This window comes from Pelobates fuscus, chromosome 11 (genome assembly GCF_036172605.1).
Source record: "Pelobates fuscus isolate aPelFus1 chromosome 11, aPelFus1.pri, whole genome shotgun sequence".
NCBI classification, from domain to species: Eukaryota; Metazoa; Chordata; class Amphibia; order Anura; family Pelobatidae; genus Pelobates; species Pelobates fuscus.
In genome coordinates, this window is record NC_086327.1 from 119277460 (window position 1) to 119295790 (window position 18331).

At 37.6% G+C, this 18331-nt stretch overlaps 1 protein-coding gene across 2 annotated transcripts in view; it reads right to left on the minus strand.

The window, feature by feature from the left end:
• The window catches only part of ZBTB16 (zinc finger and BTB domain containing 16), a 127474-nt gene that overhangs the window by 55535 nt on the left and 53608 nt on the right, over positions 1 to 18331 (minus strand). For both annotated transcript variants that reach the window (XM_063436615.1, XM_063436614.1), the window contains exon 2: positions 965 to 1062. In XM_063436615.1, the coding sequence (XP_063292685.1) occupies positions 965 to 1062 (98 nt within the window). The remainder of the gene's footprint in view (positions 1 to 964; positions 1063 to 18331) is intronic.

Consider the following 18331-nt stretch of genomic DNA (forward strand, 5'->3'; position numbering starts at 1 on the left):
TGGTAGAGAGACAAGCATGCAATGAGGACATGTAGACAGAATGTCAGACAGACAAAATGAGTCAGAGAAGAAAAGAGAGACACACAGAAAAGCATGAGAAACATGAGGTGAGGAAGAAGATGGAGGTTTAAAGTGGTTTTTGTTTAGATTTTTTTTGGGGGTGGAGGGAATTGCTCAGTTGTCTCTCTTGTCTATCTTGTCAAGGTGCAAAGAAATAGCATGAAAAAATACGTTTTCGTTAAAGGACCACTCTAGGCACCCAGACCACTTCAGCTTAATGAAGTGGTCTGGGTGCCAGGTCCAGCTAGGGTTAACTAATTGTTTTATAAACATAGCAGTTTCAGAGAAACTGCTATGTTTATCAATTAGTTAAGCCTTCCCCTATTTCCTCTAGTGGCTGTCTCACTGACAGCCGCTAGAGGCGCTTGCGTGATTCTCACTGTGAAAATCACAGTGAGAGCACGCAAGCGTCCATAGGAAAGCATTATGAATGCTTTCCTATGTGACCGGCTGAATGCGCGCGCAGCTCTTGCCGCGCGTGCGCATTCAGCCGACGGGGAGGAACGGAGGCGGAGAGGAGGAGGAGATCTCCCCGCCCAGCGCTGGAAAAAGGTAAGTTTTTACCCCTTTCCCGAGCCGGGCGGGAGGGGGTCCCTGAGGGTGGGGGCACCCTCAGGGCACTCTAGTGCCAGGAAAACGAGTATGCTTTCCTGGCACTAGAGTGGTCCTTTAAGACACCAGCTTTGAGCAATTTTGGAGATGAAATCAGACTATTATTTCATTAGAAAATAGAATGAGCATGAAAAATGCAGTAGGTTCAAGTCTTGATACAATGTAAGTTTTTCTCACACTACTCGAACAATATATATATCGACTTGCGAAGGATAGAGGCAGATAGAGTGGAAGAGCAGGATCACTTGGCATGGACCATGCATGTAACATTATACGGACATAAGGTATTTACCTGAATGAGCCAGCAAGTGCATACGAAGTCTTAAACTGTCAAGGAACCTTTTCCCACAGAGTTCGCAGCCATACGTCTTCATCCCACTGTGCAACTTCCTGAGGGAAACATAGAAAAGACACCCCGATATTAGCCATGAAACAAGGTGGCTTTCGCATCAAAAAGTATCAGTGAGAGCAGGTTTTATTAAAATAATATCAAATCTGCAAACAGGTTTCTAGTTTAAAAAAAAAAAAAAAAATTATATATACTAAAGAAAGAAAAAATATTAAATAAAATGCAGTGAGTGAGTGATATACTGGGGGAGTGTTATCCCCAGTAACACAAAGCAAACGCATCATGAGCTGGATTTATAGGCTCCATCCCATGTGAGTGCTAGTCTACTGCAAATCATTATCGTGTTACCATTTATACTATTGTTATCTCTCATCTGTTTGAGCATCCCTTCTAGTGGAGTCCCTATTTCAGTAAAGTGTGGTGGAACCTTTTGTGACACTAACTGCTACAAAATTCAGAGTCAGATCAAATCGGCTCTGAAAATTGTACACTTTTTAATATAGATTTATAATTTCACTAAATTTACGGTTTATACTGTGTGTTGTATTTTTTCTCTTCTCCCTTTTGGGCTATGTATGATCCATGTATACAGGAGTGCTTTTGTGTACATTTGATTTACAACCTGTTGCACCCTATAAATTGAATAACACATCCTACATTGATTTTATATATATTTATTATTTTTTTAAGTGACAAGTGGTTACTTTAATCAAATCAGGTCACCGTATATGAGGTAGATAGACCCCACAATAATTATAAGAAGACGCTTCCGCTTATTTTCAGTTATGAGAGATGAGTGATGTCACAGTGTAAATAAGGTAAAATGGATATTTCTAACCTGCCAACAGATCTCCTAATTGATGGGAAGGAGCGATAATCAACCTAGCTATAAATTAAGGAAATGTGCTCTGGCTGCAGGCTGGCTCTGAAACCCCACAAAAACAAGAACCATGAAATCGTTAGCCTGTTATGCCACAATATAGAGACAAATGTATTATTTAAAGGGTTAAGAAAAATGATTTCAAAATAACCCTTCGACAATAAAGGTAAATGGATACAATATAACACGTACATTTGTATTTTACTTTCATAGGTTTTACTTTGCAACTTATTTCTTGTAAATCTTGACGGAACACCAAGTACAATATACACCAAAGCGCAATGTACTAGTTATGGTACAATGTTTTTGATAAAGTCCTTCTAGGTTCTTGCCAAACAGCCCAAAAATTATTTGGCTAAAACTACGCGTCAATGACCATTTATTAAATCAAGAGAAACAGAAGAACCCAAAGACTCCTCACAACATAACCATTACAAAAAGCAGCGATAGTGTATTTATATTATTTCACAAGTATCCTATAATTAAAAGCAAAATATAACGGTTCTAAACTAAAAAAAAAAAAACTTAAGGTATTCAAATAAATAAATACATACTCTATATACAATCCCCAATCACCAATACTAGGATGTGGAAACATTTGGATTTAACAATGGTGAACAATTTTACCAATTAGATTGTTTTGTTTTGAGGGGGTGGTTGTGTTTCTTTGTTAATTTTTAACCACCATAAGTACTGAATCAAAACAGTTTATAGCTTGCATTTTGTCATTTTAAAGTTGTCTAATTGTTATAAATATAATAGATGTAAACGTTTTGGCATACTGAAAATTAAAAAGGGAGGAATTCAACAACATGTAACGCAAAACATACTTAATATATTTAACTAATGTTTTCCAGGTCCTGAAAGCTCCTGCAACGTGTTATCATTCAACCTGCCAGGACCTATTGACTTAAACCAGAAGGGTGGAGCAGGCTAGTGGGAGGGAATAAGTATGCAAATTCTGCAACAATTATTATTATTTTATTATTTACACAGCGCCTGCAAATTCCGTAGCGCTGTACAATGCGTTAAGATGGCTGCTCTTTCTGGTTTAACAAAGTGAGTTAATAACACCTTTATGTTGATTACTTTAAATTTCGAGCACTATACAGGGTCTTTTAAAGCACAATAAAAAAAATATAGTTAAATTATAGCTACATTTAAAGTTGAATTTTTAAGTTTTTGATTTATTGTATCTATTCCCTTAAAACGTAAATCGTTTGTCTTGTATACAGAAATTCATTGCTTAGAAAACAGAACCCAAAATTAAAAATCCATTACATTTTTTTTAATTTTTTTTTTTTTTTTTTTTTTTAAAAGATCCGATTTAACGTAAAAAGTTGCAAATCCAGATCTTTTTTCAGATCAACTCATCGCTCGTTGTGTTTACTATAATTTAAGTACAGCAAATGGCTTGGCAAGAATTAAAATATAAAAGCTTGACAGTTTCATGATTTATTTTATTTTTACTTGACATTTCCCAATTCAAATAAAATGAATTAGACAAAAGGAAAACACTTCTAGTAAAATGAAAGCCGTTATCTGTGAGATTAGGGTGGGGGGGGATAGCGTGGAATTCTTGCTTGTGATCAATCAATCACACTTAACAAGTAAGGTAGAGTCACATGTTAGTTTAACACTGGTTCAACCCCTGATTACCTGCAGATAGATATTCCTTCCTTTCATAAGTAGAATGGATAGGACAGAGATAGGGCTCTGCTGATCAGATTTTATTTTTTTTGTGTTGGTATGTGGCTTTTTTTTTTTTTTTTTTTAAATAAAATAGTCTCACTTAAAAAGGTAATCTGTTGAATTAGTCTAAAACCCAGTAATAAAACAAAAATATGTGGGGGGGGGGGGGGGAGGAGAGAGAGAGAGAGAGAGAGAGTCTTTATACAGCCATATAAAAGCAATAAAACAAGATTCTTCTCCCACAAGTGTGTGTCAAAACATCATGTACTTTACTTCATGGGAAAGTGTTGGCAACCGATGTTATAAATTCCTGCATCTTTGCCAAACATTGCTAAAACTTCCGCAGTTAGACAAAAAAAGATATATAAAGTACATAAAATAATCCTACAGCCCACCTGCTGTGGAATCCACTAAAAAAGTGTTCATAGTGTTCTGACTTTATCACTTGCACTCAAAAACAAAACACCCCTTCAATAATGGGGTCCTCCCACACTCCCCACAGACACACACTTTCTTAAAGGGACACTGTAGGCACCCAGACCACTTTATCTCAATGAAGTGGTCTGGGCGCTGTGTTCCTGCTATCTTAACCCTGCAATTGTAGTTTCTAATAAACTGCAATGTTTACAATTGCAGAGTTAAGGCTGACTCTAGTGGCAGTCAAACAGACAGCAACTAGAGATGCTTCCTGGAGTTTCAGAAAGCTCGACTCTGAAACGGCGCTGTTCATCCCCATGTTTTGCATGAGGACGTCCAGCGTTTTGAAAATCCCTGTGGGAAAGCCTTGAGGCAATACTCTCCTTTGGGGAAAGGCCTAATGCGTGCAGCTTTGGCCACGAATGCGCATTAAGTCCCCCGTATCGGCTGATGATGGTCAAGGAGGAGTGCAACCCAGTGCTGAGCGACATCTGCGCTGGTATTGGGAATATTTAAACAGGGTTTAACTCTTTATTTGCCATAGTGGGGGGTGGGACACAAAAGAAGCGGAGGCCAGAGGACACTATAGTATTAGGAATACAGTTTTGTATTCCTGACGCTATAGTGGTTTCTTTAAGGCATTTGTTGAAAATTAAAATGGGAAACAAAATAACTGCACGTGACTTGCAATGCGGAAAATATTTAACAATGAAGATTTTACAAGTACCGGTATCTTTTTTTTACTAGCCATTTTAACTTTGTAACAACGTTATTGTTTAGAACTGTATTGTGTAAATATCGCACATCCACAAGCTCTAGAAATCACTTGAAAAGTTTAGGTCATCCTAGGATCCAATCAAAAACACAAGAAAACTGGACAGAAGCGTTCTAATCAAAACCTGGCTGTGTAAATGGCCAATGTACTAGTTTAGAGCAGATTTCTCTCTCTCAGACACACACACACAAAAAAAATATTCTATCTGATCAATAAATGGAAACAAATAAGGCACAGTAAGAGCCACTTGTCTCAATTAAATGATAAGAGTCACAGATTACAGTGACAGATTTGACTGATTTATCTAGAAAGGCAGCAAGGCCTTGAATAATAAGCAAGGATTAAGATCCCAAACAGCCCACCGCAGGTGTATACTGGGTGGGTGAAGAGGGGGATGGAGCAAGCATAGGACAGAGTGGAGGAGGTGGCACTGAGAACGTTACATGACGGATTTTGGAGATTAATGTGGAGAAAAGAAAGCACCGGTAACTGATCAGATGTAGAAACGTTACAAAATGTGGAAGGTTTACAGGCAGGCTTAAATGCCATAAGTATCTGTATATACTGCATTTATATTCTCGCGGAATGTAAGCCTTGTGTTCCAACAGATAATGAATCATTTATATAGTAAAGATTGAAACAGGATTCACCTTCCCAAACAAACACAGGTCGGGGTCAAAATGTAGGCCACTTGCTCTTGTAGAATTACAAATACAGCGATGCTCTGAGAGCCTTAACGTTTGCCATTCTGCGTGCAAATCTTTTCACTCAATGGTAGAACCCGATAATGTGTTTCTTAGAATATTTGGCTTGGACTACTTACATTTTTAATTAACAAAAGCATATGCGCTTGCATTGTAGTGCACTGCTTGGGTGTAAAGTCTATAGCCGCTCCGCCATAATAATTTGGTCTAATCGAGAACTTTAAAAACAGCCTATAACATGGGGTTTATTTACTAAATGCAGGAATTGTGCAGGGGAAAAAAAAAAAAAAAAACGGAAAGTATCCAGAACAAGCTATTCTAAGGAGCTGATGGAATACATTTAAACGGTCAGTAATGCTGACAGTTCCCATAGCAAACCTCACTTCACACCATCCTTAGCCAGACACCAGATCAGTGCTGTTCTCTACTTCCCATATCATGACAAACTCTCAGACACAATGAATCCCAATGAAAAGAAAAAAAACAAAACAAATAAAACACTTACAAAATAGGGAGTGTTGAGGGGGGAGGGGAGGGCTGATTCACTAGATGTTTGTTAGTCATTAGATACTTTGTCAACAGCTATCTTTTGCCTTTCATTAAGCTTCATCGTGTCCAAATATTTGTTTTTTGTTGTTGTTGTTTTTTATTACTTCTTGGGATAAAAGGAGGAGTCTAACAGCGATCAGATTTTTTTGCCAAGTGTGATACGAAGTGTAGTTATTTGTAAGCCCACGATCCATTATTAGTGTCTGAAACAGAACATTAAAACAGCTCAACATGTGGTTCTTGAATTCTGAAAAGAGGTATCGAACACGTTTAAAGCCATTTATATAATTTATATTATAAATCTAACTTTCAACATCAAGCAAAACAAAAAATGAAAACCCATTATGCTTTGGTGGAAACATTCTTAGATTCTGGAAATCCGGTTTGTGAATATGGCACTGGTTAATTAATTACATCTTCAAAGTAGTTTAGCATACATAGAGGAATAACACATCTACATCAATATGGTGTGTCCAAAGAATTATCACCTATTCTCCCCGAGTAATCTTTCCGAGAGCCTCAATTAAACAGATAAGATAAGTCCTTAGCATCTTTTGCCAGGCAACTTTTTAAGTACAGTTCCATCAATTAAAAGAAGCAGAAGATAAGAAAACCAAACCACTTTATTACAAGGTGCACAAACATCTTCTAGACAAGGTCAGTAAATGAATAATAAAATAATTTAAAATGATATACGTTTTCAATAGCAATTAATTAACCTTTCTGATGCATCATGTTCTTGGCAATTGAGGTCCAGTCCCTTTATATGTAAATATGACTACAAGTTGTAATGAAATTATTACATTTGGTTTTCTGATACAATTGTATGTTTGATAATCTTTTCAGCTCATCACAAGGATATTGCTAGGAAAGACTGGCAGGGGCTAAAAAGACCTAATTCTATTACTGACACCATTTCATTGAAAGCCCCGATTGCCCTGAGACACAAAGAGAGAAAGAACACCTTCACTTATATAAATTGTGACACTGCCACTTTAAAGCATCACATTTGGAGTTCTTTATAAATCAAAGTATGGGGGTAAAGGGCATGGCTTGCGGGTAACAGCAGAAGTGAAGTTTAGAAACCTAGATTAATTTAATACTTTGAATTCAATCACAGATTTGGTGTTTCAGTGTGATTCATAGAATACATTCAGGTTTAGAATGGACTTTGGGCATACTATAAGGCTGATTTTAAGAAGGTACTAAGTCAATATATGTTGGAGGGGCCATACAATTTAATCTTGGGCTGTAGCCGCTGATATTTTTGTTACCTTACCAACACCTGTCATCATCTCAAACCTCAGTACAGATCCATAATATGAGTAAGAAAGTTGTTATGGTTAGGTGAGATGTGCAACAAAATAAAAAATGTCAATCGTATCTCGCAAAGGTCACAATCAACATTTATTCTAAAACAACGCATAGCTTCATTGCCGTTGCTTCTTGTTTTTTTTTTCCTTTTCTCTCACAAAAAGGGTTGCTCCAAGCGCTATAGCCAGTGACACGATTTGTACAAGTTAGGGTACAAAGAGTGATTTCTACCTTTCTCGTTGGGTTTGATTTGGTAATGATGCAACAATTGCTAAACCTGCTGCACGTTTTTTTTTTGTTTTTTTTAAATCCTTCAGTCTCCAAACGCAAGTAGAGCACACACAAAAAAAAAATAACAGTATTATCACAAAATAGCTCTTGGTTGATTACATGGTTTTCTTAAGTGCACGCAAAAGGTCAGACCATCAAGACAATTTAACAGAAAACAATTCTTTGGTCTACAGCTTAAAAAGGTGACCTTAAAAAAAAAAAAAAAATTGGTCTGAAGCTAAACCAATAGCTAATAAAAAGGTGAACATAAAATTTATACCAATACTTTCAAAGATTACAATTTTACACAATCTCCTACTACATCAGACAGATCTAGAGATAATATAAACATATTTTGAAAAATATGTCACCTGCTGATTGGTGTCACCCGAAAACCTTATTTGGTCATAAAAGTGTCATTCTTCAATTCCACATGTAGCTACTTCCTTTACGAATAGTCCCACGCACACACATAATAAGTTTAAAACATATTGTAAAGGGAAGCATTACAATGTGGGTTTTTCATCCAGAAGAATATCCTCAGCATTGTCGTACCTAAGTAGACGTTTTGATATTTTATCATTTCTGTCTCATCCATGAGTGAAGCTATAGGAATGGTATTTGTTTGGCCATGCGAGTTCAGGTATGATAGAGCATTGACATGTTTGCATTGCAATGCCTGGTTGTAATCTGCTTTTATTACAAAGCAATGTCATCGGACTGTGCTCAGGTGCACAAGGAACATGCAAATTAGGGCAATGTCTAGGCTAGAGATTCCTGGTATTTGGCCTCAGGTGTGACATTAAGGAAGCTCGGATTGCATATACAGACCTTCCTATATACACGGAAACAATAATAGAGTTAGATAGGGCTTTCTACCAATACATACTGTTTACATCTAGCTTGTAGTTTAACCCTGTAACTACAATACAGTCGAAGGTGTAACAGGGCTGGGAGGATGCATAGTATTTTCTATGGTGAAAATACCTTTCCCTTTCAGTACATAGTGTTGCAGGTAATGGCGTATTAAAAGTCTATTGAGCCTGGTGCGGACAATTACGCTGGGTCAAATTACAGAATCTTAACCAAAAAAGGAAAAAAAAAAAAAAAAAAAGAGTCATACCTCCTAAGCACCATGTATCTGGTGGAAGTGGTGCAGGAGGGAAACTACCCCACGCTGATCTCTCTCTTTCATGCCTCAAGCAAATCCATACCCCCTAACAGCAGCGTCCAGTGATAGGACAGTTGTGGGTAGAGTAAACATGTGGGCCACTGACGTGAATCCCGTAACCGGCATCGCCCAAAGGGGTGGACATGAATAGAAAGTTGGTGGGTCTTACCAAAGAATTGGTAGGTCAGCTTGGCACTATTGTGTCTAATGATGCGCTCACTCTACCCTTTCTGGGGACTGTTCCTCCCCTAGCACACACTTGTCCACTCCCCTCCTTACCTTCTTACTAGCAGGCAGAAACTCCTGGTATGTAGCCTGGGGCAGAGAAAAGGTGGATGTGGCGAGTATAGAGGAAAGTCACGTCAAGTGTTTAGAGAGACCGAAGCAGGAAGAGCATTTACACAGTGTCCAATCAGCAGGCCTACCCCATGGGAATGGAGCTGCAGCTCCATCAGCCCCTTTGTTAAGTCGGCTAAGGAGCACCCCAAGCAACTTGCCATTTCCAGTAAAATCTTGCCTATACATCGGGCTATGGGCTCACACACAAAGTGTCTGTCAGACCTGAGATACAAGAAGCCATGTCTCATCTTGGAACAAAGTTTTCAACTTTGGGGTGTACCCTATTTTTGTCTCTACCACCTTTAAATCTACCCGAGGTTTTACCCATTTCAAACTAAAAACACAAAACCTCGATTCTCTCTAGACGCAATACATCAATGTTTCCAGCCATTCCTCATTTGAATTATAAATGTTAACTCTAAACGTGATCACTGCAGAACAAACCACCTTCAGCGGCGATGTGATGTTTATCTCAGCCATTTGTAAATGGGGTTCAAGACACCCCTCTGTTCTTAACTAGATGGATTAGTGACAATATGCAGGTGAACATGACAGGCGCAGAGTGAGACACTGCAGCTGAACACAAGAGGTCAGGAGGCAATGAGCTAATCAATAACTAGTTACATGCTGCGATCTCTAAGTATAGGCCTCACAAATACGAATTGGATAGACGGGTGACGGCAAATTTGGCGCTGCAGGGGCTTGTGATCTACATTTCCCATGATGCTAGACTGTCCATCTGTCATGAAAAATTAAGTTTAAAATACCTGCGGTGTCAAGGTTACCCATAAGTAGGATTGCAATTTTGATATTAGGCAAAATATTGATCACACAAAGAAGGAGTTACACAGTCATAGTGTTTCAAATTTGTCTTTTAAAGGGACTCCCACTTTGGAATCATGGACTTTCGCCCCTCTTTTTGCTGTACAACTAGTAAAAAAAAAAAAAAAAAAAAAAACACTATAAAGGGTCACTACAAGCATCACAATAACTTTGTAATAATTCAAAGCTAACGGTACAGAGTACCATGCACTCTGTCTCTCCATGAACAGTGCTTTATAACTGCAGCCATTTTTTGGGGAGGCGAAACTTGCGGACCTTAAAAATTTCTATAAAATGTATTTATTTATTTTTTAAATGGAGAGAAGTAAGCAAAGCAATGGGTTACTTAATTGTAAAGTATTCAAAGGGGCAAAACGCAGAACCAGAAAGGTTTGCAGGCACAAAGCCGGCAGAAGGAGCGTTACATGTTCAAAGAGACATATGCATTAAACCCATCTAAACTAGTTACTAAGTGGAATTTCTCTGCGCAACACACAGCCAGCACAATGCTTAGGAAGTCTGACAGAAACCTATTTAAGGTCATTTATTGCCTTAATAAGCACCTTTGTCCAACAGGCAGTTTTTGACAACAGTGATAAATTCCAAATTTATGTCGAACATAGCATATGTTTAACAGCTCATTTCTAAGCAGAAGCAGCAGGCTACCCTATAAATCACAGCTCCGTTTGAAATGAAAGCAGATTACAGGGCTGGGGCTATTGAAAAAAATATAAATCAGGATAGTTTAACTCTTAACACCGCACAAATTAACTACACTAAGGAGAGTGCGCAGGTAGTCACGAAGCAAAGAATAAGCTGGAGTTTAAGAATTAACCCTTGCACATTTGTAAGGTGTTAATCTAGTTTAAAAATTCTACTTGGCTCACATGCAGCCCAAGAGCCTCTCAAGGTGGAGAGAAATGTTTAGGTGTGGGATTTAAAAAAAATAAAATATAAAGAGTAAAAGAAAACCCACAATTTTAGTGTGTAAAAGTATGTATTGTAAAACGAAAGCACGGTGTCTCTAATAACAAAATGCGTTTTTCAAAAATGAATATTTTATACACTTGACCTCTCACTTATTTTGCAGCTACCTGTTGCTCACAAATGTCTCATTATTACGCGTTTGCCCAAATTAAATTTCAAGTTAAAGCCTCGCTGTGACTATGGTGGATATGGAATTTATATTGAGCAAAATAGCTATTCTATGAAACATATTCGAACAAGAAGGCCTTTATTTTAATCGGGAAAAATAGCTGTGATGCCGTTTCTTATAGTTGCTGCTTTGTTAGAGAACTCTAAGGGGAAAATGAGTTCTGGTGCGTCCGTCGAAACACATATTCAACTGACCGTCACGTAGTATTTAAATGTTGAGTGTATCATAAAATGAACAAAAAATAACAAACAAAAACAAAAAAATATATTTATGTTTGTTACCTTTTAAACACTAGAGCAGGGATAGGCAACCTTCGGCTCTCCAGATGTTGTGGACTACATCCCCCATAATGCTCTTACACACATAATGCTGGCAAAGCCTCATGGGAGGTGTAGTCCAAAACATCTGGAGAGCCGAAGGTTCCCCACCCCTGCACTAGAGGTATCATTTAAATATGTCTAACATTTTCTGCTATTGTTTTAGGTTTTTATTTACGAAAACAATTATCTACAGAGTCTCAATCATCTATAAGAGACCAAACATAAATAAAATGCTTGATGTATTCTGCTTTGAAATGCACAAAGCGAACAGATTAAAAAAAAAGTCTGTTTTCATGTTACTTATGGCAGCAGGATTTGCACCATGCATCAACCCATCCAGTCCGGGAAGGTTAGCAGTGTTACGAGAGGCCACACTATAAAAAGGCTCACAGTGTAAGTATTTCCTTTAATATAAAATATTCATTACGCAGTGTGTGAGCCAAGAAACCGAGACCTCAAACATTTCTAACTTTGTACTGAAGCAATAACAGCATTTTATAGAATCCTTCTCTTTTTATTTATATCAGCCTGTAAATATGAGGTTATATGGACACTGGTGTGCGAGCGCACACACAAACAGGTATCATATATAAAAAACATTCTGCGTCATCTTAATTCATCTGGGAGCTAAAGGATCTTCATTGCTCTACGACGGCAACCTGGGACTCTATCTGGGGTTTTGTAGGTGAAATAAAATTACCTATTTAGATTAAAAAAAAAAAAAAACAGAAGAAGAAAGACTTTCACAATAAAAATGGTTGAGCTACAATTCCATAAATTCTCACAATACTTTAATAAACATTGATTCACTAGGTATACGATCAGATTACATCATGCAAATACTTAGTTATGGTGAGCAATATCGTTTTTGAAGAGAATCCCATCACTTCCCTGAGAGCAACAGCTCTTATTACTGATGTGAGAGGACCAACGGAGGTAAATACATTTTTATTTTTTTTATAAATAATTGCCTGCCAACAATCCGGGCTGGAGGTGGACAGGCAAAGGCATAGGCTGCCGAGAGGGTTAGACCTAACCTTTAAGGGGCAGAGCTACATTTGAAAGGTGTGGGTCCACTCATAAGGTGGTTGGGACCGGCCATGAAGTGGGTGGCCAGGCCACCCATCAAGGTAGATCATGAGTGAGTGCATGATCCTCTTTCCCGGTCACCTCCTACATCCTGAATTCTTCTCGGTAAATGTAACTACTGTGCGGATTTGACAATGTGGGACAGATCCCTTGGACCTATTTCTGTCCGGACCAAACCTCAAAATGCAAAACTGTTGCACCAAAATCAGGACTGTATTGGCATCTGTATTTATCTCTGCAGAACCTTTCAGGATGATCATGTCCAGCATGAACTTTCCCATGATCCTCTGGGCACACTGACGCATGCTTGGCAATCTGACTAGAAGCAATGCCTGAGCGTGCATGTACTAGTAATGAATTTTCAAAAGTGCCAAACGTGTACATATGTTCTCAGAGCTCCTTTGCACACATCCCCATTTGCCGATTTTTTTTTTTTTTTTTTTTACAAAGACAAATAAAAATAGCACAACCCATAATTTTTAGTTACCCATCAGGTGTGAATACAGCAAAAATGTGATAACTCCCTTGAACCAAAGAGAATGGAAAATGGGAAGTCATTCTTGTAATTGCATAGTTCTTTTTGTGGATAAGAGTTAATATTTTAGATATATTTGAGGACAGTCAGATATTAAGTAAATAAAAAAAAATAAAGTCTACTTGCAGTTATTTTTATTTCCCCAAAATGACTTATTGAACAGTTGACTTATTGAACAGTTGGTCTCCTGGAGGGGGTGCACTTATCCCCCAAGTTAACTCTAAACAAAAAATAACCATTAGAAGTCACAGAAAATCAGTCCTAGCCTCTTGCAGCACACAGCCGAGGAGGTCTATTTTCACGTACCCAAGGATGCCGCCACAAATCAATAGCAAAAAAATCAATTCCTCGGGGAGCAAGGATTTTATCAGAATTCACACGCACGCAATCTATGCTTTATTTACTGCACAACAAGGTCACATCAGCAGAAAAGGGACACCTCCCTCACACCCGAAAAAAAAAACACACCATAAAAATAAATAAAACCATACCATTAAAATAAAACACAGCAAGGATACAAAGTGAACAAAAAACATAGGGGAGAGGTAGCTGGATATACAAGCTTGAAGGGAAAGCAATTACAGGGTAGGTAAGTGGCAGTTGAAATCCTACTGCTTGCCAAGTTGGCGTAAGCATGATATAATGTACCTGTCATTTGCCACCTAGGACAAGCGTAAACTAGAGGCATCTGTTTACTGGATTAAACTATAGACAATAATGCATACACAGACACTGTATCCAGAGAGCTCAGAGTCTGCTTTATACGGAGGTTTAATCTTTTTACTGTATCACCTTGACACAGAAAAAAAATAATTAGACAATACAATTGCATATATTTAATGCCACAAGAGGAATAATATTTAACCGGATTAAATGCATTTGCCACTATAGTAAGAACCACTTAATTATTTCTTCAGATAGATAATTGCGTGAGTTGCATTAATGTACATTCAATTCAGTATGAATCAGACGTCTGGCGCTCCTGCATGAAAACAGGTTTTACACTATCAACGCTTTTTAATGTGAGAGCTTGGCTTACCACTGAAAAGATCATCATACGGCACACACGCTTATAATGTATAGGCAGATTACTAGAATTGAAAAGTTTTTGAAAACAGGCAGGTAGCCACCTTGAGAGAATTTGTTTTAAGAGCACTTTGCATCCGGAAGCTCTGTTTTAACTATTTCAAACGTTATATTATGTTTGCTGCCTAGGCATTGCTGGGAAAGGGGGCTTTGGGGTCTTGAGTCCCAAATGTGGGCTCCTAAGCACAGATTCTCCACAGCCGGTGGAGTGATAGGTGGACATAGTGCTTTTTATTATTAGATTTTAAATCAGGCTACCTCCTATTCTAAAAAGAAAGATTATTAATGCTCTACACAGCCAGGTGACTGTCAGTAATGGGTGCTGAGGAACTGTACACCACTGTATTAGTTAGATAGGGTGACAGAATCACACTGAATACCTGGTTGGACAGCAAGTCTTTGTACCCAGCTACGCTTTCGTTGAAATACTAGAGAACATCAGTAGCACACTACACTGCCTCAACAGATCTATACAGATCTGCTGATCTGATCTTGAAGGGTCATAAAGGTTTTCTTGGGGCACAAGCCCCAGGCATTTCTGGAACCTGTTTGTAAGTCACCTGGTTCCTCCCATGAAGATCCTGAGATGTTAAAGCAGACAACACACCAGTGTTCTGTTCTACATCAAACCAACTTGGTGACATCTGCAGAAGTGGTGGTTTTCAGTTGACCACATTCTCCACTTGTGCCATACCCAAGATCTAAATTCTGGGGAGCAAATCCTGCGCCAGTTCTTTTCTATTTAAACAAAGTACACACATTCAATATCTAAACCGTTTGCTAACCAGGAATTTGTAGTTCTACTATATGTCACAATTCTATTACGTGTCACAATGGTATTTCTTTGAGTTACTTAATGAAACTAAAACTACAAACATTGCATTTTAGACTGAAGTAGTCACCCACGTTCAATGGAATTTTGCTCTAAAGCCTAAGTTGGTTTTTAGTTTGAGAGTGTGCAAAAAGTGGTATTAAAAAGTTGCATAAGTTAAGGAAATAAAAAAAAAAAAAAAAAAAAAAAAAAACAGGAAGCTTTAAGATCTAAAGATTTGTATTGTGAAATATCTTGGCTCGAAGCTGCTATAGTCAAGAGAAAATAATTTGAAGAAATAAAATAAAGGCCATTCATACACGTGTGAATTTGCAAGTGGAGTTCAAGCAGATACAAGGCTGCAAAATTGCAGATCAAGTGTCACTCGAACACAAGGTCCACTAAACGTCATAAGGGCTGAACAGTTTAGAGGAGATTGCAGAAATTCTTTGGCTTGCTTCATACAAAGGAAAACAAACAAAAAAATATATATAAACATGCACAATAAGAGGAAAAGACTAGCTCTGTATGAAGAACACAACCACCTCTGACATCATCAGAAGTGGTGATCTAAGCCAATCACAATGCTTCACCATAGGATTGGCTGAGACTGTGAAGGAAGCAGATCAAGGGCAGAGCCAGCACAAGCTGGAGCTACTGGCAACGTAAGTGGGACTTCATGTAGTAGATAGAACTTTGCAAAACACTCAGAATGTTTTACCACATATATAATATACCCAGGTGTGGGAAAGAAGATGATGTTAAATAGATTTCAATATTGGAGCTTTGCAACCTGTAATCCAGTGATACAGTACCGCACATTTTTTTAATGCAATAAAAAGTAATAGGTCAGTTGTTTTGGGATAAAAAAATAAAAAAAAAAAAAAAAAAGAATACTTATGTGAGCTCTGCACCACTCCAGACACATTAAAGAAGAGTTGTTCTTACCGCACACAGCAGGCGTTCTAATTATTAGCATACTGTAATCATTTGTATTCTTCTTCTGCCTGAAAGGGGAGATCTGCAAAGCGCTGATACATTTCCCCCTTCCAGAAAACTCATCTCTTGTGCCTAGCGGCCATTCTTGTGTCTATAATTAATCCTTTAGTGTGTGGGGTGGTTAGAATTGTGATTCTGTCAACCAGTAATCGTAAAAATCTTGCTTCTCTCCTTCAGTCTGGGTGATCATCATATCAAAATGTTTAAGAGTTTGCATTGCAGTTACACAGAATTGTATTTTTGTTTTAATCCAAATTGTAAAGTTTCAAAAAATAAAAGGAAAAAAAAAAAAAAACATTAAAAAAAAGCAACAGCCTACTTCTCAAAACATGGCTCAGTGACACCATTCACGAGTGACTTAGGGCATGTTATTGAAATCACAGGCTCTGTGTTTTGTTTACGAGTCTAGTGCACTGACAAGTTTGATACTCTAGCTGCAGTGGACTATCAATTACAGAACGTACAACAAAAATGTTGGCCAAGCTTCATTTGGTATTTCAGTCTACAGTTGGTACAAAGAATAAAGTCATCTAATTCCTGCTCTATTGGACGTCTCTTTCAACCATCTTTGCCTAAAATTTTACTAAAATTAGACAAAATTCTAAGATTCAATGATTTTGGACTAAAACCAGATGTGAATAGAATATGTATCCTTGTGGAGCATATTAAAATTTATGGTTGACCTACATGAATTATTGCATAAACTGTAAGAACGCCTGCGAGAATATTTCTAGATATTTTAGTAAAGTCATTTTGGAATTATCGTGTGAAGACTAATGATTAATTCGGAGGAATGATATTCTTCACTATTGTCACAACCTGGTCTTTAAAGACTTTCAAAAGCGGATCCAAAATTATTAAAAATTAAAGCCAATTTTTAGAAAAAAATATTTTAGGATAATCTTACCAAAATTCTCAAAATATGAAGATATTTTTCAAAATATGAAAATTATGTATCCAAAAAAAATATAAAAAAATTTGAAAGGTTATCCAAAAATATTCAACTGAGGCCTGCATAGAACATAAGCAAGGTTTTAATGGTCAGGAATCTCACATTTGAGGCAAAATAGCTGGTCTGAAAATGTCTGGCTTAAAGAAGTTCGTGGATAATGGCTAATTTGGCCTAAAATTTAAAACACACATTGAACTCCTACCAAATCATGCTTTAGTGCCCACAAGTTTAATTAATTAGCAAGGGCTTAATGACAGATTTTTGTGTTTTTGTCTAAAACAACAATTTTTTTACCCCCATTTATATGGAAATCTGGTATAGAATACTATTCCAGAAGGTGCCTATATCTAGCACTTTAATGGTTAAAAAGGAATAATTAATTTAATTTCTTGAAGCAGATGAACAGTTAACACCGCTGATTGAAAGAACATTGCAGTTATTGGTTTGAACCAGTTCCTTTCACTTACGCACCAGCAGAGAAAAACAATTTTATCAGCAACATCCCCTAATTACATGCGCTGGCTTTCAAAAGGAAAAACTGGGGTTTTTACACTAGAACAGCATCATGTGGGCTAATTCTTTGCATCTGCACAGTCTCCTAGTAGGTTTATGGACTGGGACCAGGGTGTCCTACTCAGTAGGACGGTGTACATGCTATATGATCGGTCACCTCGACACTGCGAATGCCTGTGGATTACATTTCCCTTGGCTGATTGAGCATCATGGAAAGTTTAGCCAAAAAAGAAAATTCTATAAAAATCCTTAGGTCAAGGTTAAATCGATTTTTACACAGTTTATTGTGCAAATATTTTACCCGTTACGATACATTGAGCTATTTTTGACATATACGAGAGAAACCTCATATTATACACAGAAACACACTGCCTAGTTCACCAGACTAGGGAATATCATAATTAAGTCGAATTACGTTTATCTAAAGACTAAATGATTAATTCATTTTCCCATATCTCTTAAGTCTGGGAGGTATGAAGCTGGCAAAGATTGGGTTCATAGTAAAATGGGGTTGTTGGTCTGGTACATACGCATGCAAAATGAACGCAGGTTGACCGTCCACCACAAGCTTTTGTGAATTGGTGTTTAGTGAGACGTGGGATCTAAATTTGAGACTACCCCTTCGGATTAGAGATGGTGGGAAGAATACTCAGCATGGCTGTAACTGAGAAAACAGGCATAACCCACATGCATAAGACAGTGGATCATATGAAAGGTTATCTAGGCTCTAAAGGTTCCTAGACATTATGTGTAGTATCGATGTGTCTCCTTTTCTGCATTTGCCTTTTAACAAAAGCTTACACTGTGTAGGTGGTGTAGGTGGAATAAGACACTTTTAGGAACCTTTTTGACAAACTCAAATTGGTTTATTCATTTGACCATCAGATAATCAACAAAAAACAGTTGGTCTACAAAA